Below are 22,886 nucleotides of genomic sequence, written 5' to 3'. Positions count from 1 at the left end.
ATGCTATAACAGATACCTATCACTTTACTATATAATATGTACTATAAATACATTACTTAAGTGTATAGATATCATTGAAATGGAGCTACATAAATGTTACTCAAACGCGTTTTAAGAGCTTCATACAGGCACAGGATTTTGCCATTATATCATATGGACTGACGCACACAACTCTGTAACTATGTTTACTATCATTAACTATCACTTCATTCTATCTCATTGCAAAATTCAGGAAGATATGTAACAATCAGAGGCTGCTGAACAGCCAACTGAAATCCCCTGGTAGCAAAAAGTATGACACTACATGTAATTCTAATACCATCATGAAATACATTTCTCACATACATCTTTCCTGAATATAACAACCACTCACCCTTTACAAGGTGAGATTATCCTATTTCTTAAAAAAAAAAAAAAGTACTTGTTCTTATCTCTCGTGTTCTTTTTTCTCATGCACTGTGTTTAAAAGAGCATTTGTAGCAAATATGAACATGGAGCAAGCAACTGTGGAGGGGGGTGCAAAACTGTTACAGAATCTGGTCACGAGTTACTCTAAACTATGAGTCTATTTCAAGGAATATTTCATATTTCCATCTCTAAATATAATAAATCTGATTTCATTTCTCACACAGAACCTATTAATTATCCATAGGTGATACAAAATTCTCTTTTTTAAAAAATCTAAAGGTAAGGCTCTCACCATTTGAGGCTAAGGGCTGAGCATAATACACATCATTACTGTCATCCTCTGTCAAGCCCATGCCCCGCAGATGATAGAGACAGTGATGGAGTGTGGTCGAGTAGCAATGATTGGGTTATTCTGTATGTAGATGCAGCCTGTCACATTCATGATGTGGATCTAGGGTACATGACCTCATTCCATAGCTAGTCAACCTAGAGCAAATGTAATTTATTGGAGCCAGGAGGCCTCATTATGATCTGGCATTCAACATAGCCCATTCCTCTTACTGAAGCAACTCCTCTTACAAAGAAAAATGATAGCCATGTAAGAAATCTGTATTACCAGTCTTCATTTTACTGACAAGGTTTCTAAGGTAGTGGAGAGAAAATATATTGCCCAGGGTTTGCCAATCCATTACAGAACATATTAAAATGAGTGCATATTAAAACGATTATGCAAAATGAATAAGGGAAAATCATTCACTTGAAATCTCATCGGAATTTTTGGCTTTGGCGTAACACTTTTATGACACTTAGCCAAAAGCACCATCTCCCAGGAAAAGTTTAAGCTGCTATTGCTTAATTTAGGATTCCAAAATATCCTTAATGTCTCGAAAGCCACTTGGAACTATCATTTCTCTTCCTCAGTGGAAGTACCCCACCCACACCACAGTGCTTGCTAAGTTTCACACAAAGACAATATGGCAGGCTGGCTCCTTCCAAACGAACCATAACAGGCTCTCTGAAGGACAATTGGAAGATCCAGGCCAAGAAGCCAAAGTTTCCTTTGACTAAATGACAGCAGTTTTGCCTTTTGATGTAAAGACTAAATGTAGGAGTGAGGAAGACATGTGAAAGAGTGTAAAAATGGGGAAAATGTAAGCTAGCAACATTTATTCACGGGTTTATTTGAGGTTTTTCCAGGAATTTTCCATTATATCACAAAGTAAATTCAACAAAGACAGCCACTCGAAAATCAATGGGAGTGAAGACCTATGTATTGAGGAGGCTAGGGAAGTGGAATGAAGGGTGTCAGAAGGAACATTAATCTCCTTACTCACTGGTTTTCTAAGGTCTGTTTTTTTTTTTTTAAACAAAAAAATTGGAGCAGAGAGTTGCTGTCAGAAAGGTCAGTCTAGTCTCCCTTCGATGCTGTTGCTGAAAGTCTGTGCGACCTTTATCTGGGTAGATAATGAACTAGTTATTATCTCCACGGAAGGTCTTGACTCTTTCTATGCTCCCCATCATCAACTCGCCATGCTTAATTCAACCTGTGTTTATGCAGCTCAAATGTAATCCCACCAGATTCAGCCATCCCCTTCCAGACAGCGATACTCTGCTAACATCACGCTGGTATCACTTTCAGGAAGGATGGAGAAAAAGCTTTATCATTACAAGGAGACCACCCTCAGACATAGCCACTTTTTTTTTTTTTAATGTTTTGGCATGTTTGGGGGTTTTCATTTCTCAGTGGATCTGAGATAAGCCACCTGGAGAGCTTTTAATTGTTTCTTTGAGGCTATTGTTATTTATACTCTATGGACACTTGAAAGGCAACTCTCATGATCTCAATGAAAAATGGTTTCATTCGCTGGATCTCATTCCAGGCACAGAAACACTCAGCTAGGCGAGAAATTCCAGACACAGGAGCTCTTTTGCAAACAGATTTTTTTTTAAAGAATTTTAAAACTTCTCATTTGTGCCACCAATTCTGCTCAAGTTCTGTCCACATTTACCTAAGCCTCATTATCACCCCATCATAATAATAAGCAGTACTGTTTGCCAAATACTTTAGCTTTTCCTCCTTTGTTTTATCAACCTCTTTGGGATTGGGTGTGGCCATGTGACTTACTTTAGCCAATCAAGGATAAGCATGAAGGGAAACCTTTAAAAGCCAGTAGGCAAATTTACTACACCCCCCTTCACAACACAGGTCTCAAAATGGAACCTCCACCAGACTGGATCCCAGAACAATTAAAACTAGCAGAGCACCCCTGTTGACACTCCTTAGACATGGAGCGGGAAAGGAGAATTAGACATTTGTTACAGTGAGCTCCTGGGACTTGGGGGATGTTTATCATCACAGCATAATCCAGCTTATCCTGACTTTCCTATTGCATTTCCTTTGACTACTGCTGCCCTGTCTCCAAAACATGAATATCTTTCTACAACAGACATGCTAAGGAAAATTCCCAAGGATTCAAAAAAATCATAATGAAAGGACAAGGGCATGGTAAAATTAGGTTCAATCAACCATAGACTTTCATTAACTGCTCCTACCTGATTCCTTTTAGACTCTTCATGCATGGTATTATGCTTATTTACATCAATAGTGTAGTACTGTGTTTATTTTTCATCACCCTTTTTTTTTTTAAATTTTATTTTATTTTTTAAACTTTACATAATTGTATTAGTTTTGCCAAATATCAAAATGAATCCGCCACAGGTATACATGTGTTCCCCATCCTGAACCCTCCTCCCTCCTCCCTCCCCACACCATCCCCCTGGGTCGTCCCAGTGCACCAGCCCCAAGCATCCAGTATCGTGCATAGAACCTGGACTGGCAACTCGTTTCATACATGACATTTTACATGTTTCAATGCCATTCTCCCAAATCTTCCCACCCTCTCCCTCTCTCTCAGAGTCCATAAGACTGTTCTATACATCAGTGTCTCTTTTGCTGTCTCTTACACAGGGTTATTGTTACCATCTTTCTAAATTCCATATATATGCGTTAGTATACTGTATTGGTGTTTTTCTTTCTGGCTTACTTCACTCTGTATAATAGGCTCCAGTTTCATCCCCCTCATTAGAACTGATTCAAATGTATTCTTTTTAATGGCTGAGTAATACTCCATTGTGTATATGTACCACGGCTTTCTTATCCATTCATCTGCTGATGGACATCTAGGTTGCTTCCATGTCCTGGCTATTATAAACAGTGCTGCGATGAACATTGGGGTACACGTGTCTCTTTCCCTTCTGTGTGTATGCCCAGCAGTGGGATTGCTGGATCATAAGGCAGGTCTATTTCCAGTTTTTTAAGGAATCTCCACACTGTTCTCCATAGTGGCTGTACTAGTTTGCATTCCCACCAACAGTGTAAGAGAGTTCCCTTTTCTCCACACCCTCTCCAGCATTTATTACTTGTAGACTTTTGGATAGCAGCCATTCTGACTGGTCATCACCCTTTTCTTGACCAGGAAACTCCAAATGTTATGGTAGGCAACAAGTACACTGTGCTATGGAATGAATCTTTATGTTCCCCCCAAAATTCATACTGTAAAGTTCTAATCCCTCAGGGGCTGTATTTGGAGATGGATCCTCTAAGGAACTAATTCAAGTTAAAAAAGGTCATAAGAATGGGGTCCTGATCCAACAGAATTAGGGTCCTTAGGAGAAGCAATACCAGAGAACTCTCTCTCTCTCTCTCTCTCTCTCTCTCTCTCTACCATGTGAAGACACAGTGAGAAAGGGGCCATTTTCAAGCCAGGAAGAGAACTCTCACCAGATACTGAATTGACCAGAACCCTGACCTTGGACTTCCAGCCTCATTACTGTGAGAAATAAATTTCTGTTGTTTAGGCCACCCAGTCAGTAGTGTTTCATTCTGGCATGCTGATACACATTGGGACTAGTCACATGGGGATACAATGAGATAAGTTGGTGATCACATGAAAGGAATTTCTCTCAGGACTAAGACGCTAGGATAAAAAGACCTCATTCTAAGGAAGGACAGATTTGAACAATCCATGGCAGACAGATAGGTGTTAGGCACTGGGCATGGAGCTGGGGACATAAAGGCCAATGACATGAACACATTGGCTCTGATGCCAAAGAACTCACAATCTAATGGAAAATATACTGAGTAAACACATTACTTCAGTCCCACCAATACTTGCTGAGCACCTACCACAAGCTATATTAAATATCGTGTTGGGATTTGGACTAGGTAATACATAATTATTAACTCATCGCTTTCATAGAAGTATATATGCTGCTCAATCATGACAAACACTCTATGGCCTTCTCACCACATGGTGGTACTATTATCTTCAGAACCTTGCCATCTTCTCCCTGAGTTGGTCTCAGACTGACTGACTTGCCCTGGAAGATCATGAAAGAAGTCTGACCACTATGGTGCCTTGTAAATAGCTTGTTGTTGTTTAGTCACTAAGTCGTGTCCGATCCTTCCCTGACCCCATTGACTGTAGCCTGCCAGGCTCCTCTGTCCATGGGATTTCCTAGGCAAGAATAGCTGGAGTGGATTGCCATTTCCTTCTACAGGGGATCTTCCTGACCCAGGGATCAAACCCTCATCTCCTGCACTGGCAAGCGGGTTCTTTACCACTGAACCACCAGGGAAGGCCTTGTATTAATAAATAGCAAGGGATCCCAAAAGATGAACTAGTAACAGCCTCATCCTAAGCTCCACTAGGCAAATGCTTGGCTCACAGAAAAGGTTCTATGATAACATGTCTTCATATACAATTCAAAGCAAGTGGTCATTGTGTAGCACACAGCACAGTATCTGAAGTAAGCATACCATTAGACTCTCGTGAAGGGTAAGAGAAGCAGGTTTGAATTCTTACCTGAATCCTGGCAAAATAATGCCTCCAAAAAGCAACATCAGTATTCCTTAGAGAGAGCCTGCTGTCCAGAGCCTTTCCTCAAATCTCTCAGATCAGGCATCACTTCATGCCAGTCTCTCACAAGGGACCTTAGGCCAGATCACAGGAGACCCATAACTTCTCTGTTAGAGAAAAACTGGGTTATCTTCCCTAGGAGATGAAGCACAGATGTCATCCCAATTGGGTTTTTTATTACTATCAGGAAAAGTGAGAAATTGGAGGAAGGCTTCAAAATATGGTTTATAGGGATGAGTAGAGAGCAAAATCAGAGAAGGCAATGGAACCCCACTCCAGTACTCTTGCCTGGAAAATCCCATGGATGGAGGAGCCTGGTGGGCTGCAGTCCATGGGGTTGCTAAGAGTCGAACACAACTGAGCGACTTCACTTTCACTTTTTACTTTCATGCATTGGAGAAGGAAATGGCAACCCACTCCAGTATTCTTGCCTGGAGAATCCCAGGGAAGGCGGAGCCTGGTGGGCTGCCATCTATGGGGTTGCACAGAGTCGGACACAACTGAAGCAACTTAGCAGCAGCAGCAGCAGAGAGCAAGATAAAGGAAAACAGAAAAAAAGTGGTAATAAATAAGTCTCTGATGGCAGAAGACTAAACACCACAATCTCCCCCAACTCTGGATTTACTACATTAATGCTTCAATATGGGAAGAGATTTGCTGAGAGTCTATTAGATGGAGGTCATGCTCTGCTCCGGGGAAAACAAGGCAGGGGAGACCACGGCAGAAGACACAGGTTTCCCAGCATACCAGAGCCAGTGGGATGGAGGGAGGAGGTTTAGGAACTGACATCAGCCATCCTTTCCTCCAGCCAGACACCTTCTTTGCACTGTGAAGGTCTGGATGCTGGAAACTCTACTCTGGGTTCTGTGGTTAAGGACCCCATCCTGACCCCTCTGCCCCTTCCAGCATCCTCCTACATTACAGACAACCTGCAGCATTTCCCTCCTCCTCTGTGCTGGCAACGCCCAGAAACCAGATTATGATAGACCTGGGCAAACTACAGGCTTTGCCTTTAATTAGACAGGATAGCAAGGTTAATGTCGGCTTTCCATCTGAGTGAGGTCGGAAGAGAGTGTTCACGGGTCCTGGGAATATGACACTCGTGCTTGCCAGCAAGCGTGCACACGGACAGTTATGCAAACATCCTGGCCCTGGGCATTCTGGGGTTTTATTTTGTTTTAATCAGAAAGAGCCCCATGACACAACCCTCCTAGACCCTGCTATAAGTAACTGGGGTGCAACTTGAAAATGGTTTTCACTGTCTCTTGTCTTCTCCACCAACACTTGGGGGAGGCCACGATCCACAAGGCACAGGATCTGAACACAGGAGAGGACCTTGTGGCAGCTCCCGGCAGACCTGCTGCTTATCGACGGGAAAGTACACGGGCAGTGCTGACAGGGAAGGGTGGCCATCAGACACATTTGCAGCCTCATGAATTGCAAGCTAAGGGGGAATCTTCTGGAATGCAGTCTGCCGATTTGAGCAATGGGGCTCGCGGTGGAAATAGCCAGCGTGGAAGAGCAGCCACGTGGGCTTGGGAAAGTCAGCGGAGTGGTGCGAGCCTCAGTTCACTCATCTGTAAAGCAGACATAATCACCCTTGGCTCTTCTGACCTCACCGTGCTGTGATGAGGGTGAAATGAGATAAGGTGTGGGAAAGTGCTTCAGAAGATTCTGGAGCCACCCACAGTCAAGGAGTTATTATATCCCAGCCTATCCAGAAGGTGAGTCTTGGAGGCTAATTTGCAAGCTAAATTGCTGGTCACCAGTAGCTCTCACCAGGTGGTTCTCTTGCACCTTCCTATCCGTGTGGAGAATGAGGTGTTGCACCCAAAGGGGGCTGGGGTGTAGGGGAAGCCCAGGTGGACACTTCAATCAGAAGGGAGCATGGCCTCTGGGATGCTCTGACCACACAAGGGAGAATGGACACGTCACATGTGTTACATACCTGCTCCCTCCCGGGCAGGAGAGTAAGAGGCAGCTGGGCACATGCATGGGCATGCCACGCGCTTCCCCCACACACCTAGGAGCAACGTGTAGAGAAAGCTGACACCATTACCTTCTAAAGTTAAAGAAGCAGTCCTCACTCCTCCTTTCTGTTATCTCCTTTGTCCCCTCCTGAGAAAATAAATTTTGGTATAAAAATCTCTTCCCCTGGAGGACTGGGAAGGGTAGCACCTCACTGTCTGGATGCCAGATTCTCCGACAACACTGCCCTTCCCTCTACCACTGTCTGGAACACTTCCATGGCGCTCAGGCCCCTGGAACCCGCTGGGCACTTTCTCTGTGATCTGTCCCTCTTGATGAGGAAATTGAATTGCCTAAGAATCAAGATAGAGCCTAGCATATAATGTTGACTCATTCAACAAATTCAACAATGATTTACTCAGTTCCTACCATGTGCGAGGTAAGCACTGGGATATCAGAGACTAGCTACTTGCTCACCCAGCCTGCTCACCACTGAATGACATTTCCCAGCATCCCTTGAAATTGTATGCAGTCACATGACTGTGTTCTGGCCAAAGGAATATGGGTAGAAGCACCCAACTTCCGGGCATGACTGTAAAAACCATCCTATATGATCTCCATGTGCCTTCTCCCATTTGCCTGTCAGAGGCAGACTTGGAAAGAGAGAACAGTCCTAGGGGACAAGAGAGCTGCCACAAGAAAGGGACCTAGATTTCTGAATAGCCTGTGGAAGACCATCTACTGAACACCCACAACGAAGTATTATGTGGGCAAGAAATAAAACTTGTGTTTTATTTGGTGACTTAGATGTCTGGAGTTCTTTGTTGCAGAAATCAGTCTACCCTCACTAATGCAGCTGGGAGCATGATGGGGAACGAGACATGGCCCCTGAGCCTATGAAGTTTTTGGCTTTGTGAAAGAGCCCAAAAACAAACAGGAAATTACAACAGAGCAAGATTACTGGTGTGGAGAGGGAGACACAGAGTACAGTGGCAGTTGGCTCAGTGAAGGGCTTAGTCAACAAGGCAACTCAGCGAAAGGGGCATGAGGGCCAGGACCAGACAAAGCTGGAGGAGCTCTAGAGCTTGGCATGTAAGAGGACTCTGAGCAATCTTAGACCTTGGCCCAGAGCCATGAGTCTAGGGAAATGAATGAAGAGGTGAGGCTGGTGAGAGGCTGGGACCAGTCATGTGGTCCCGAAACCAATTCATTTAGATGCTACCAGGAAGAGCAGTAAGAGACCACGGAAGAATGTGAACTGAGGAGTTATGTGACTGGATTTGTGCCTTGTCAGATGCGCTCTGCAGGAGTGTAGGCAATGGATTAGGAGAGAGGAAGACAGGCAAGCACGATGACCAACCAGAAATCTCTTCTGTGCGCCAGACCCTTGGGCACCGATGTCAGCCCAGACCCCACCCACAATGACCCCAATCCTCGGCCATCATGATTTGGACAGTTGGCCATCTTCTCTAGGGGCCTAATCTCAGCAGAATCACTTCTCCCTGGCCCCGGTGCTTCCCTTCCTCTCTACCTGCCAGCCTGTCTTCAAGGTCCCAGCAGGACTTTCAGCAAAGCCCACGGGGGCTGATGCCACAAAGGAAGGGGCGCTCTTATTCCATCTTACACTCTCCATAAACAAAGCTCATTAAGCACCCACCCCAAGACAAGTGCCACCGAAAACAAGGACAGGACGATGAGGTGGTTTCCACTATGGCCTTAGCAGCCAGACACAACCAAACAGGCTGTCAGAAAGATGGGCAGTGCTTGCCTAGAAGGGCAGGGACAATTGCTACAGAAATGTCACTAAAATACTAGAGCTGTCCAGGCAGCCCTGAAAACAGAGGCACCTGGAGGAGGAAGGGATCCACTCAGGCCACCTGGTCCCCAAGCAGAGCTCAAGCCCCTCGGCCACAAAGGAGCAGCTGTGTCTGGGAGTGAAGGACACTCCAAGGGAGCCAAGAAGAAAAGATCAAGAAGGGCCTGGGGCAGATTTCTATTTAAAGCACAATCTTAAAAGGGGACAGATCCTTATTTTTATTCATCCCATGTCTGAGCACAAAGAAACAGCATTTTATTTCCCACATTCATCTCTGGCTCCCCTCTGAAGGACAACGTGGCTCTATCATTCCATCGCTGAGATGCTCAAATGCTCCAGGTTGCCCTGGCTCTTCATTTCCCTCCCCAGGCATTACTAAGGGAAGCAGGCGACAGGCATCACAGGAATGTGCCCTGTAGCAGTACTGTGGACCTGGGACCGTTCCACCAAGAACAGAGGGAAGAAACGAAGCTGGGCCTGTCTCAGCAGTGGGCCATCCTTCTCCCTGCCCTTGGTCCACCCATGTGGCAGAGGCTGGCTAGCTGGTTGGCATACCTGTTTCCTTTCTTCTCGGACACATGGGCAGACTGCACGCACCAACCTCCCCCGCATCGCAGTGTGGCCATGGGACCGAGGTCTGGCCACTGGAATGTGAGTGAAAGAGAACTTACAGGTCCTCAGCTGGGCCTGGATCACAAACTCAATCCTCCACTCTCTCTTTCCCACCCGGCAGCTAGAAGGAGAGGGCACCCAAGTTCTCAACAAGGGTACAGATCAAAGATGGAAAGAACCTAGGTCCCTGAGTCAGCATTTGGGGAAGAAACGATCGCTGAGGATGGTGACCTGACCAGGGTCACACTACTGGTTGAAAGAAACCTTTCCTGTGCTCCACCACCCAAAGTTGGGGGCGGCTGGTTGCAGGAGCTGGCCAAGTGTTAACTCACACAGCTCCTCCCCCTATTCATTTGAGTGAAGACTCCAAACTGTTAACGTTTCTCTCAAGTTTCCTAACATCCTCTATACCTCACAAAAAAAAAAAAAAAACCTTACAATGTTGAAACAAACACTGATTCAGTTATACATATATAATATATATTTTTCTTATTCTTTTCCACTATCATTTATTACAGGATGTTGAATATAGTTCCCTATACAATAGGACCTAGTTTATCTATTTTATATACAGTAGTTTGTATCTGCTAACTCCTAGCTTTGCACTACAAAATGTGATGTCTGCCATCACTTTTTCACAGATGGCCTTTATCAGGTTGAGGAAGTCCTCATCTATTCCTAGTGTGTTCAATGTTTTTGCCATGAAAGTGTGCTGAATTTTCTTGAATGCTTTCTCTGCATCTACTTAGAGGACCATGTGCCTGCACCTTCTAATTACAAAGTGAATAAAGACCACTAAAAAGAAATTCAACATGCAGCCCACTTCCCCATATTTCCACTATAGTAATCCATTTACCTTTCCTCCTTCCCTTCTAGACTGTGAGTTACCTGAGGTTAGGGGCCCTCCTTAGATGTATTTGTATCCTCAATATCTAGTGATATGTCTAATACATAGGAGTCACTCAATACATGTTTATGGAAATGATGAGAATCAGGGTAAACAAGAGCTGAAAGGCCCTTTCCATGGAAAAGGGCTATTGATGCGAAGACTGTGACTGGGATTAAGGCAGGGATGTTCTTAAGGTACAGTATCCCTTACCATAAGCAGTAAATACCACCTGTCTATAACACAAAGAATTAAAAAACTCAAGTAGGCAAGAGGCTTCATAGTCTATAGACAGAGTAATGGCTATGGTCTTCTTATAAAGATGGCTTTGGAACTTTTTCCAGTGCCCAAATTAAGGAGACAAGATACAGTAATAACTCGGTATTCTTGTGGCAGATAGCAAAAAGGGCAATGATTCTTCCCTTCCTGTGTCCACACCCCTTACTACTCTCCAGTGAAGAAGTAGAGTCTCTTTCTCCACCACCTGAGTTTGAGTTGGTCTTGTGATTTCCTTTGACCAGCCCTAAGCCCAGGCCTCAAGAGGTTATGCACGTTTCCCTGCTCTGCTGGAATCCTGCTGATGATGACCGATTCCAAGCTCAGGGACCTCCTTACCCCAGCCAATAGCCAGCCATCCCTCAAATGGAAGGCCATCTTAGACTGGCCTGTTCTAAGGTGGCTTGACAGCTAATCTGCAACTTGTCACTGACCAGAGGGAGCTCAGCTAAGACTGGAAGAATGACCCAATTGCCAACTCATAGACTTATGGGCTAAATAAATGGTGGTAGTTTTGAGCCACGAAGTTTGGGGGTTATCTGTTACAAAACAAAAGCTAACTGATACAGAGGTAATGTCTGCCTGAATCAGAAGACCAGGGCTATTCCTGGATTGCTAACTAACCAATTTGAGAACCTTGGATAAACCACTCGACCTTTTTGGACCTCAGTGTCGAAAGCAGAGAAACAAGGAAGGATGGTAGACTGGTCCAGTGTTTGGTAAACATCATTTAGTAGACAAGGCCCTTCCTCAGAAGATATTCTACAAGGAACCTCAATATATGAAACAGATGAAAAAGGACCTGCTCTGGTTCTTGAAGAAGCTAAACCCCATCTGTTCAGCTTTCCTCTAACTCCGCCATCTTTCTCCCACCTGCACTCCCTGAAATGGTACCCCAGAAAGCTGTGGATCAGGCCTGGAAAGCATTGTGCCATTCAGTTTCTCTAAGGCTTCTTCTGGGCTAACATCCCATGATTCCAAGCCTGGAGGGGAGACTTAGTTTTGCACAATCAAGCCAGGTTGGCCCCTCTAGTAGCACTGCCCACACTATGTAGTAAGTACTTGTTTACTTATCTGTCTGTGCTGCCAGACTATGAGCAACTCAACTACAGACTGCTCTTCCTCCTTTTAGAATTCCTTCCCTACTTCCATGCTTGCCATGTGCCCCACAATACAAAGCATCTAGCCAAGAATATCAAGTAAGCAGATGCTTAAATGGATGGGTGGGTGGATGGATGAAAGAATAAATGAATGAACAAATGACCACATGAATGGATAATTCATCAGATAATAAATGAATACGTAAACGAGCACATGAGTAACTGTGACATGTTATTCACAATGTTTCAAAGATAGAATGAATCCAGACTTCTCCCTTAGCGGAAGGCCATGGCTCCAAATAACATTTTTAGCATTGTCAGATTACTCTCGGCAGAATGTCTGAAACAACAGTAACTAAATTAGTACCTCTTGGAAAGCAACCCCAGTTATTTTCTCAGATTTCCTATCATTAATTCCCTCCAAGGACAGGAAGCATCTCTCCTCAGGCCCAACCTTGAAAATGCCAGGCAGCCTCTTCCCAAACCCAACCCTATGGATCACCCTCCCCCACTTGACAGCTGGCATGCATGCCCAAAGATTTGCTTATGCCCTACATAAACACAACTGTCTGCAGAAATCTCTGCCCCATTTGTCCACTGTTTCTCAGAGAAAGCTCACTTCATATGCCACCCACTTTGGCTTGGTGGGGTTCTGGGGTGGGCTCTGCAGATTTCCAGCTGTGTGCTGACAGCAGGGACTGTTCCTGTCCTCTGTTAAAGCCTCTGCTTCTTGCTCTAAGTTCTTAATGACTACTTTCCATTTAAAATCATCTTTAGCTTTAAAGGAGGTTAAGTTTGACAGGGCTGTAAGCCAAGATAATGTGGCCAGAAAGTAGTCTGATGAATTTAATATCTATTTCTTTTAAGGTGGGGAATGAGCATGACAAAGTGCAATCTGGAACAGAAATAGAAATAAATCCCAGAGAACTAATGCAGTATCGCTGGGGTAAAGCAGTAAGTAGGCATGCTTTAAAGAGATGGGAGTACCAGACCACCTTACCTGTCTCCTGAGAAACCTGCACGCAGGTCAAGAAGCAACAGTTAGACAACAGACACGGAACAACAGATTGGTTCAAAATTGGGAAAGGAATACAACAAGACTGTATACTGTCACCCAGCTTGGTTAACTTAGATGCAGAGTACATCATGTGAAATGCTGGGCTGGATGAATCATAAGCTGGAATCAAGATTGCCAACAGAAATAACAACCTTAGATATGCAGATGATACCACTCTAATGGCAGAAAGTAAAGAGGAACTAAAGAGCCTCTTGATGAGGGTGAAAGAGTAGAGTGACGAAGCTGGCTTGAAACTCAGCATTCAAAAAACCAAGATCATGGCATTCAGTCCCATCACTTCATGGCAAACTGAAGGGGAAAAAGTGGGAACAGTGACAGACATTATTTTCTTGGGATCCAAAGTCACTGCAGATGGTGACTGCAGCCATGAAATTAAAAGACGCTGGCTCCTTGGAAAGAAAGCTATGACAAGACAGTATATTAAACAGCAGAGACATCACTTTGCTGACAAAGGTCCATACAGTCAAAGCTATGGTTTTTCCAGTAGTCATGTATGGATGTGAGAATTGTACCATAAAGAAGGCTGAGCACCAAAGAATTGATACTTTTGGATTGTGGTGCTGGAGAAGACTTGAGATTCCCTTGGACAGCAAGGAGATAAAAACCAGTCAACCCTAAAGGAAATCAGGGTTGGTTCATTGAAAGGTGAAGCTCCAAAACTTTGGCCACCTGATGAGAAGAGCTGACTCATTGGAAAAGACTCTGATGGTGGGAAAGATGGAGGGCAGGAGGAGAAGGGGATGGCAGAGGAAGAGGTGGTGAGATAGTATCACCCACTCAATGGACATGAATTTGAGCCAACTCTGGGAGGACAGGGAAGCCTGGTGTGCTGCAGTCCATAGGGGTGCAGAGCATCGGACATGACTTAGCAACTGAACAACAACAAATGGATGCCTGGTGACCTTTTGAGTTTGAAGAGATCTTTGCGACGGTCCATGGAATTCTCCAGGCCAGAATACTGGAGTGGGTAGCCTTTCCCTTCTCCAGGGGGTCTTCCCAACCCAGGGATTGAACTCAGGTCTCCTGCATTGCAGGTGGATTCTTTACCAGCTGAGCCACAAGGGAAGCCCTTAAAGAGATTCAGTCATGTTTAATTGTCTTATTATTCTACTATTTAAACTGTGTGCCTCAATGGATATATCAGTTCTTCCATAAAGTTCTTTAAGCTCCCCAGAACACTGTGCATGCCCAATAATTATGATGTAAAGTGAAAGTCGCTCAGTCCTGTCCGACTCTTGGTGGCCCAATGGACTGTACAGTCCATGGAATTCTCCAGGCCAGAATACTGGAGTGGGTAGCCTTTCCCTTCTCCAGGGGATCTTCCCAACTCAGGGATCGAACCCAGGTCTCCTGCATTGAGGGCAGATTCTTTACCAACTGAGCCGAAAGGGAAGCCCAAGTATACTGGAGTGGGTAGCATATCCCTTCTCCAGTGGATCTTCCCGACCCAGGAATCAAACTGGGGTCTCCTACACTGCAGGCAGATTCTTTACCAACTGAGCTATCAGGGAATCCCTGATACATACATATTTTATGCAATCAATATTTATATTCCTTAAAAGTTGTTTTTCAATGGAATCATTATGTCCTTTTAAAACTTTCATTAGCCCTTATATCACACTAGTAACATCGAAAAGCAAAAAGGACCTCCTTTCTCAAAAAAAAAAAAAAATGATCTAGTATAATCCCACCTGCTAGAGATAACCACTCTACTTTTCTATGTATTCTAGAGCAGTGCTTTTCAAACTATGGCTTGTAGTCCATTAGGAAATCATGAAATCATCTTAGTAGGTCGTGACCAGCATCTTAAAAAAGGAAACAGAAAAAAGAAGAGAAGAAAATGGAATTTGAATAAAGTAGAATACAAGAGGGAAAGATAGAATAAGATAGTAAAAAAGAAAAAAAAATACATCAGAATGCATTAGAGAAAAGTAAGTATTGTTGATAAAACTATTGTTCCAGCCACATTCATCTACAGGGTCACAAATGTAAAATGTGTTTTTCACTGTGGATCATGATAAAACATTTTGTACAAAGTACTGATTTGGTATATATCCTTCCAGACATTTTCTCCCAATATTCCTACATCCTCTTAATAGACATGCAATAATCTGCATACTATTTAGTGGTAAGTGTTTTTACCTTTGGAATATATCATAAACATAATTTTGAGTTAATAAATATCTATTTGTATTATTTTAATGGCAATAGTCTGTTTCACTGTTACAATATGTAGTAATGTTGTTTGCTGGCCAATATATAGTAATGCTGCTTGTTCGATCAATTTTTTATTGCTAATCACTTATTACTAATTACTAATTACTACTGCCCAGTAACTCTTAATTCTAAGCAACACCGAGGCATCTATACATTCTTTTGTTCAACTTATATACTTATTTTCTCAGGTTAAATTTTGAAACAACATCTCTGGCACACAGCTTTTTGATATATTCATTTCATACAGGCCAACTGCCTACCAGAAAATTTATACCAGTTCCACACATCTATCAGCAATGTCTGAAAGTACCCTTATATCCACCCCATTTTCATTCCCACCCCAAACCTGGTCATTATCAGTGTTTCATTTTGGCCGATTGGAATAAATTAAAAAATGGCAATTTATTTTAATCTGAGTTGATTAGTTATCTGAATTGAGGCCACTCACAGTTAATTTACACCTGCCTTCAAGCGACACTACAGCATACAAATAGGCAACCACTGAACTAGAAGAGAATCCTGTGTATCCAGGAGGTGAATCCTTTGGGTCTAGGTGGTAAAGGCCTTAGTATCGAAAATGATTCCTGCTACAGCCACTGCTTTCACCTTATCCAACCTACTAAGTTACAACAGAACAATGAATTAGTTATAGCCAGATGTGCAGCCACTGCCTCTTATCATCACACATCGGAAACGGCTGGGTCTCCTTGACTCAGGAACCCTTCTGTCCAGAGGCACAATCCCAGCCCTCCTGAGCATCCAAGGTCCTACCTGTACACCGTCTGTATGTTTTTGGTCTATTTCTTTCTTTTTTTTTTTTTTTTTTGCCTCTGCTTCCCCATCATAACCTGGAGGCAGAAGGCTATGGCAGTAGCGATCGGGTGGTGATGGAGGGAGACATCAGGCCCAAACACACAGGAGCTGGGCAGGGTAAATGGAAGACCAAAGCTAACGTCACATGTGGATCCTGGCTGAAGCCCTTTTAAGCAGTGTGCCCTTCCAGCCACCAGTGGAGCCTGGAGCCTCGAGCCTCCGTTTCCTCAACTACCAAAAAATTTTCCACATTTGCATCACAGTAATTTGAGGGGCTTATGAAGTAATGTACCAGCAGAAAGCAGTCACACAACAGATGTTAAGGGAATGTGTGTGCGCCCATGAATTTGCTTGATGTCCGCCTGAACACATCTAGAAGAATCCCCTTCATGACAGTCATCTCGGAAAAAATGTAGCCATTTTCTAGAAACTTGGGAGGGGTCAGGCTACAGAAAAAATTCAAAGGGTGAAGAAGAAGAAACTGTAGACCCTTGTCCTGACTGTGCACCCCATCCCCAAGAGCAGGGTAGCTGGTGAGCAGGGGGTTTAAGCAGGAGGTACCCAGGTCCTCAAGAGTAAATCTGCATTCTTAAAGGCCTCTTATTCTGCATAAAGCTCTCTGCACTTCCCATCTGATAAGTAGAGAAAAGTACATCCCACCCACCTGCCACAACCCCACCTGCCATTTCTGACCTTACAGAGTGCTTGCACCAGGCCTCCAGGGCTTAAAAGCCAAAAAGTCAGTTACCGTCTCCTCTACATTTGAAGAAAATCTCAGTTAATGTTCCAAAGCAGTTCCCTCATGAAAAAACTCAGCTCACTTATCCTGTAGCTGGGAAAAGGAATATAGCGAAGTATAGTCAAGTTGAAAACCATGTTCAAATTTGTTATAAAAACCCACTTTCAAAGGCCCAGCTGTGTGTCACTCAGCATCAGGGTCCCCTAGGGGCATCACACACCTTCACAGCTAAAGGAACCAAAGTGAAGTCAATCAGTTGTGTCCGACTCTTTGCGACCCCATGGACTGTAGCCTACCATGCTCCTCCATCCGTGGGATTCTCCAGGCAAGAATACTGGAGTGGGTTGCCATTTCCTTCTCCAGGAGATCTTCCCAACCCAGGGATCAAACCCGGGTCTCCTGCACTGCAGGCAGACGCTTTACCATCTGAACCACCAGGGAAGCTCCAAAGGAACCAAAAGCTCTAACAAAACACCCAGCACCCCAGGGGGCTGCCTGGGTCTCCAGGAGGTCGCACATATTCTCAGGAGGCTTGAAGGAGACAGCTCAGACTCAAAGAGTCAGGCCTGAATTCTCCCATCAGGCTCATTTCAAGCTAAAGAGTGAGGAAACCTGGGAGGTTAGTGCGATTAGGGGGATTATACTACTCATGGGATCCAGGACCACCAGCCTTGGCAGTGGAGTCTGGAAAGCTAGCTTGTGCCAGGGGTTTGAAAGAAAGTCCGGTGGGCAGTTTTTAAGAGTTTGCTTGAAGTGAAGTGAAGTGAAAGTTGCTCAGTCGTGTCTGACTCTTTGTGACCCCACAGACTGTATAGTTCATGGAATTCTCCAGACCAGAATACTGGAGTGGGTAGCCATTCCCTTCTCCAGGGGATCTTCCCAACCCAGGGATCAAACCCAGGTCTCCCGTATTGCAGGCAGATTCTTTACCAGCTGAGCCACAAAGGAAGCACCCCCCCCCATTTGCTTGAAGGCTTTTCAACCCCCAGAAGCCACAAAGTTCCATCTAGTCCAGGTTGCCACCTTGTAGGTCAGAAATCCAAGATCCTGAAAGCAGAGCCACAAAAATAAACCCTGTTAGGGGGACAGAAAGGCTTTCCCCTCTTTGTCTCTTGCCCTTCTGAGGAAATGTTCTGCTCTGCCTAAATTCTGCATAAAATCTTGATGGTCCAGGTAACTCCCACCAGCTCTAAAGCTAATCCCTTCAAGGGATTAGAGGACTCAGGACTCTTCTTCCTCCAGTCCCTCCCCAAGGAAAGGAAGCAATCTGAAAACCCACAAGAATCCTCCTCCTCACAAACGAAGAGCTGAAGCAACACCAATCAAGATTCCAACATCAAACTCTGATGACACAGATTTTGCCAATAACTTGAAACCTAGCTTTGTGAAGAGGCCTCATCTGAGAATCAAAATGCCCTATAGCTGTGCTTTAATAGAAAGAGAGGCAGAAAAACAGGTCCTTTGAAGCAAATCACATTTCCTTCATTTTAGACACCAGACTTGGCCATTAAGGATCAGTCATCATCTTGACACTCCAGAAAAACAGAACGAGACTATTGCTTAGTCCAAACGCCCATCAATAATAGAATGAACAAATAAACTATGGTACAGAGGAATACTATATAGCAATGTAAATAAATGAACTACACCTACGTAAAACATAAATAAAATTTTGACCAAAAAAAAACAATATCCATGTATCAAAAAGCACATACTGGATGATTCCACAACATTAGAAGTCAAGATAATGGCCACCTGGGGAGGTGTGACAGGAAAGGAAGTTTCAGGATTTCCAGAGGGCTGTGAATGCCGTTTCTCATTCCAGGTTCTAGTTAAAGAGGTGTGTCCAATGTGTAAAAATTCACTGAGCTGCAAACTTATAACTTGGGCATGTTGCTTTATAAGTAGCTCTTAAAAGTGTTACAAATATATGTATATCATTTTTATATGTGGGGAGAGAAAGAGAATGAATGAACGAATATGAATGCATTCTTTCCATTCCAGGTAGCAACATTTCTCTAGAAACTACAATTCTGTTAACAAGTTTTTATTTGCATTTGCTTATTTGAGAAAAGCTGTTACCCTGCTCTGGTCCCACACAGAAGCTCTTTATGTCTCTCAGGAAAAAAAAAAAAAAAGACTATACAGTTTAAAGTCTCTTTTATTTCATGAAATGATGCCAAATACTTTGGAGTACTTTTGTCATCTGTTCATTTTCAGGAAAACCAGACCTTTTTTCTCCCTGTGCTGTACCTCTATGTCAGTCAGGGTCAGTTAATTGCTGTAAGAAATGTCCCCTAAATCTCACAAGAAGAGTTCACTTCTCCTTCATGTGAAAGCCGATCAGGTGGTGGCAGACAGCCTTCTATGCGGTAACTCTGGGACCCAGGGCTCCTTCTGTCTGACGGCTCTACCACCCCTGAGGGCTTTGGAGTCTTCTAAATCCTCTGCATGCAGCCAGCACAGTGGGGAAGAAATAAACTTCAGAGGGCTATGCACGAGCTTTTATAAGCCCATCCCAGAGTAGAGTAATTACCCCTTCCACCTTCCACTGGACAGAACTCAGTCACATGGTCCCACCTAACTGCAAGGGGAGCTGGGAAATGCAGTAGAGCTGTGTTGCCCGGGGGAAAGGGAAAGAGCTGGTGAGCACCCTAGGAATTCTCTGTCACAGTCTACTCAGATCGGTCCTCTTCTTTCTTCTGCTAGATGTCCCACGCCTGGTGTCGGACTGCAGGGAGCAGAACACAAAGCCCTGGGTGAGTCATTACAGGACATGATACAGACCAGCCCAGAAAAGGAGGGCTTGGGTATCCACACTCAGCGCCACTTCCACAATGGCACACGTCCTCAGCCAGGCCATCAGTGGAAGGCCACTCTCATTTTCACCATGCATCCAGCTGGCCGGAATATTTATGCTGGTTGAGGAGCCATAGAGGCTGAGTTTTACGCATTGTTCCATCTATTTCCTTTACTCAAGCCCCCTGATAATGATAAAACAACAACAAAAACAGGAGCACTGATGGCACCAGGTATTCCTTAGCCTTACTATGTCTTCTGTGGATACGGCACACGCTGCCGGAGCTGTCCATGGACTGAGGTACTCCAGCTTCACTCAACAAGATTGTTGTGAAGATTCTCTGTGATTAGTCCTAAAAGTATTCCCATTTCACAGATGAGGAAACTAAGACCAAAAAGACTACAAATTTGCCCAAAGTCGCACAGCTGGCAAGTGTCAGAACTGAGAGAATCAGAGGTCAACATGGCCTTTGATGAGAAAGGCAGCTGGGGTCAGGAATGCAACCTGTGATCAGGACAAAAATCCCAACCTTCCGGGTATAAACCCTGAACTCAAGCTTCCTCAAGAGGGATTGACTCAACCAAGGTGAACAGGCCACAGAAAGGAGTACAGAGCAATACAGAAAGAAAACCAAGTCCATCCTGAGAAGTCAAGGAGGGTTTTGGTGTTTTTGTTTTTGTTTTGTTTTGTTTTTAATTTTCCTTCTCATTCAATGTGCTAAGTCGCTTCAGTCGTGTCCGACTCTGTGACCCCGTGGACTGTAGCCCCCCAGGCTCCTCTGTCCAGGCATGCCTGGTTCTCCACGCATGAATACTGGAGTGGGCTGCCATTTCCTTCTCACTCAATAGCTGTTTAAAAACTCAGAACTGACAAATCCATCAAGAAAACCCAAAAGGGCTTCAAAAATTTACCCTGACCAGCCAACACTCTTTTATAGTCTACACCATTCACTGTCTTTACTCAAATGTGTTTGGAAGTGAATCTCATTTCTCACTATCACCTCTCACCCTATCACGAGGCTGAGATTTGCTGGGTTTAGGCTATGGGGAAAGGGTTAAAATAAAACCACACAAGCAGCAACCTTATGCAACATATGTTCCTTCATGCAATTGGATTAGTTTTAATTAGTGAAGGCTCAAACTTTGCCAGCTGAGCCCTAGTGACATCTGATACCTGAGGAGGGTTCCAAAATCTCTTCTCTCACACTGAAGGCATTTAACCCAAGTGAAACTCTCCACAAACTTTCCATGACATCCTTCCCAGTGTCTTTCCTCAGTTTGCCCACTCTCCCCCAACACTGCCCCAAACTTTGAAGCATCCTTATCTCCTGTTTACAAGGCAAAAAGCCCTATGGCTGTCACATGGAGAAGGATTTCTGTGGTATTTATTCATGCTGCACTCCCCACACCACACACAAAGTTCATCTCCACAATCAAAGTCTTGAGAAACATGCGCCATCTTGCAAATGGAAGAACTTCAGGGGTGAAGAGAGGGCTGGCTGAGGCAGCTGAACTCTGATGTGAAATTCAAATTGAAAACACAGCTATACTCGCATTATTAAAATACAGATCCAGGCTAAAGGAATGGAGTCCAGATGCACACTGGAGAGAAACATAAATATTGATATTATATTCTAATGAGCATTATGTCTCACTGGCTGTCATCCTTCCCCCTAGCTCCTAGTTCTTTCCTCCCTCAGATGTCTAGTAGCGAAAATCAAGAGTAGCTGAACTCCAGAGTACAGCTCCTTTTCCCACACATCTAAATGCACTTCAATGTAATAATAATAAATCATCTTTTAAACAACTTTCTTCATCCTCCAGCCAGGCTTCAAGCATCAGCTGAAAACAGTTGCAAATCAGCATTCTCTGCTACTTAAAAATTTGCCTAAAAGTAACAAGTTCTTTTTTTTCCCATCTCTTTTTAAATGCTACTTTAGCTCTATCTTAGAAAATTCCTATTTCTAAGTTACCCCTGGGGCCTCTGAGGCCAGATTCTTAGCCTTGTGTCAAATGGAACTCTCCCTAACGCCTGCCACCAAGACATCGTAAACAGCCAGCGCCCTCAGAATGAAGTGAGGAAACTCCACTATTTTCAATCTGTGTTAGAAATCTTTTTTTGGCGTTCAATCTTGTTTCTTAATTGGGGTACAACTGCCATACATTATATTAGTTTCAGGTATGCAACATAATGGTTCAATATTTGCACATATTGTGAAGTGATTGCTCCGATAAACCTAGCTAACATCCACCACACCTTACGTAATTACAATTTTTTTTCTAGTGATGAGAACTTTTAAGATTTGCTGTCTTAGCAACTTTCAGATATACATCACTATTGATCATAGTCATCATGCTCTGCATGGCATCCTTGGCACTTACTTAGCTTAGAACTGGAAGTTTGCTCCTTTGCTCCTATACATGGAATCCCCAGTTCTTAGTAGGATCCTACCGGATACTCCACAAGTTTCTGTGGAATCATTATCTTCCATGGCCGTATTCACACAACAGCCCTGGCAGGGGCTGAGGTAAGAGCACCAGAGTTAACATGCTGCTTTCTTACCTTAAAGGAGTACTTACGCTATCTGAAGTGAGGGAACAATTTCTATCTTAACCAGAGTGTGGGTTACACAGTGGGTCCATTTATAAAAAACTCACCAAGCTACACATTTGAGGGCTGAACATTTCTCTGGATGGAAACCGTACACTGACTTTTTAAAGAAGACTATCCGTTAGGATGCCTTTTCCATTTTTCCGAGACAGCAAAATAAGATTCATCAAGACTCCAGAAGTGCCTGCCTCCTCAACATTCAGAAATGGCTTTGCAAACAAAACACATTAGACACGTGAGATTTTGCTTTTGCTCCTCCTAAAAGGAGCAAGGCACACTGTAGTCTGGTTTCTTTTGGAGCAAGTCTGGCAGAGTAAGAGGGGAGGGGGGCTTTCCTCTCATTTTCAGTTTTAGGCCCATCTGTATAAGCTGAGTTGCCTAGCCCTGAACATGAAACAAAAGATGCCAACAGCTCTAAGTTGGATCCAGCTGCTTCTGGTTACTTCCACCAAACCACTACTGCTTCTCACCAGGATGGCCTCCAACTTGGACTGTCTATTTCTACCTCTGCCTCTCTCAACAGTCTCTTCATGGCCCAGTAGCCAAAGTGATGCTTTTAAACTCTAAGTCAATTATGTTACCGCTAGGCTCGAAACTCTCCAGCAAGTCCCCATTTCACTCAGCGCAAAAGGCAAAGTTCTCAC

The 22,886-nt window shown here is 44.0% G+C and overlaps 1 protein-coding gene and 1 long non-coding RNA gene across 46 annotated transcripts in view; both read right to left on the bottom strand.

Annotated features, from left to right (window-relative positions):
• The window catches only part of NHS (NHS actin remodeling regulator), a 505,180-nt gene that overhangs the window by 313,746 nt on the left and 168,548 nt on the right, over nucleotides 1-22,886 (bottom strand). For 18 of the 45 annotated variants that reach the window (XM_055564142.1, XM_055564128.1, XM_055564129.1 and 15 more), the window contains one exon: nucleotides 7,387-7,445. The exons of 20 other annotated variants lie outside the window; for them this stretch is intronic. Coding sequence is in view for 2 of the 25 variants with exons in the window: in XM_055564127.1 (XP_055420102.1) it covers nucleotides 7,276-7,350 (75 nt within the window). In the remaining 23 variants the exon portion in view is untranslated. Of the gene's footprint in view, nucleotides 1-7,275; nucleotides 7,351-7,386; nucleotides 7,446-16,786; nucleotides 16,992-22,886 lie in introns of those variants that run through there. 7 more of the 45 variants (XM_055564127.1, XM_055564138.1, XM_055564135.1 and 4 more) reach the window with 3 other exon arrangements.
• Nucleotides 18,976-22,883, bottom strand: LOC129639182 (uncharacterized). The gene is made up of 3 exons (XR_008708254.1): nucleotides 22,290-22,883; nucleotides 22,014-22,154; nucleotides 18,976-19,563 (listed from the first exon to the last, which is right to left on the bottom strand). It is a non-coding gene; the product is annotated as an uncharacterized LOC129639182 (long non-coding RNA).

This window comes from Bubalus kerabau, chromosome X (genome assembly GCF_029407905.1).
Source record: "Bubalus kerabau isolate K-KA32 ecotype Philippines breed swamp buffalo chromosome X, PCC_UOA_SB_1v2, whole genome shotgun sequence".
NCBI classification, from domain to species: domain Eukaryota; kingdom Metazoa; phylum Chordata; class Mammalia; order Artiodactyla; family Bovidae; genus Bubalus; species Bubalus kerabau.
This window is presented reverse-complemented; position numbering and strand designations above follow the sequence as displayed.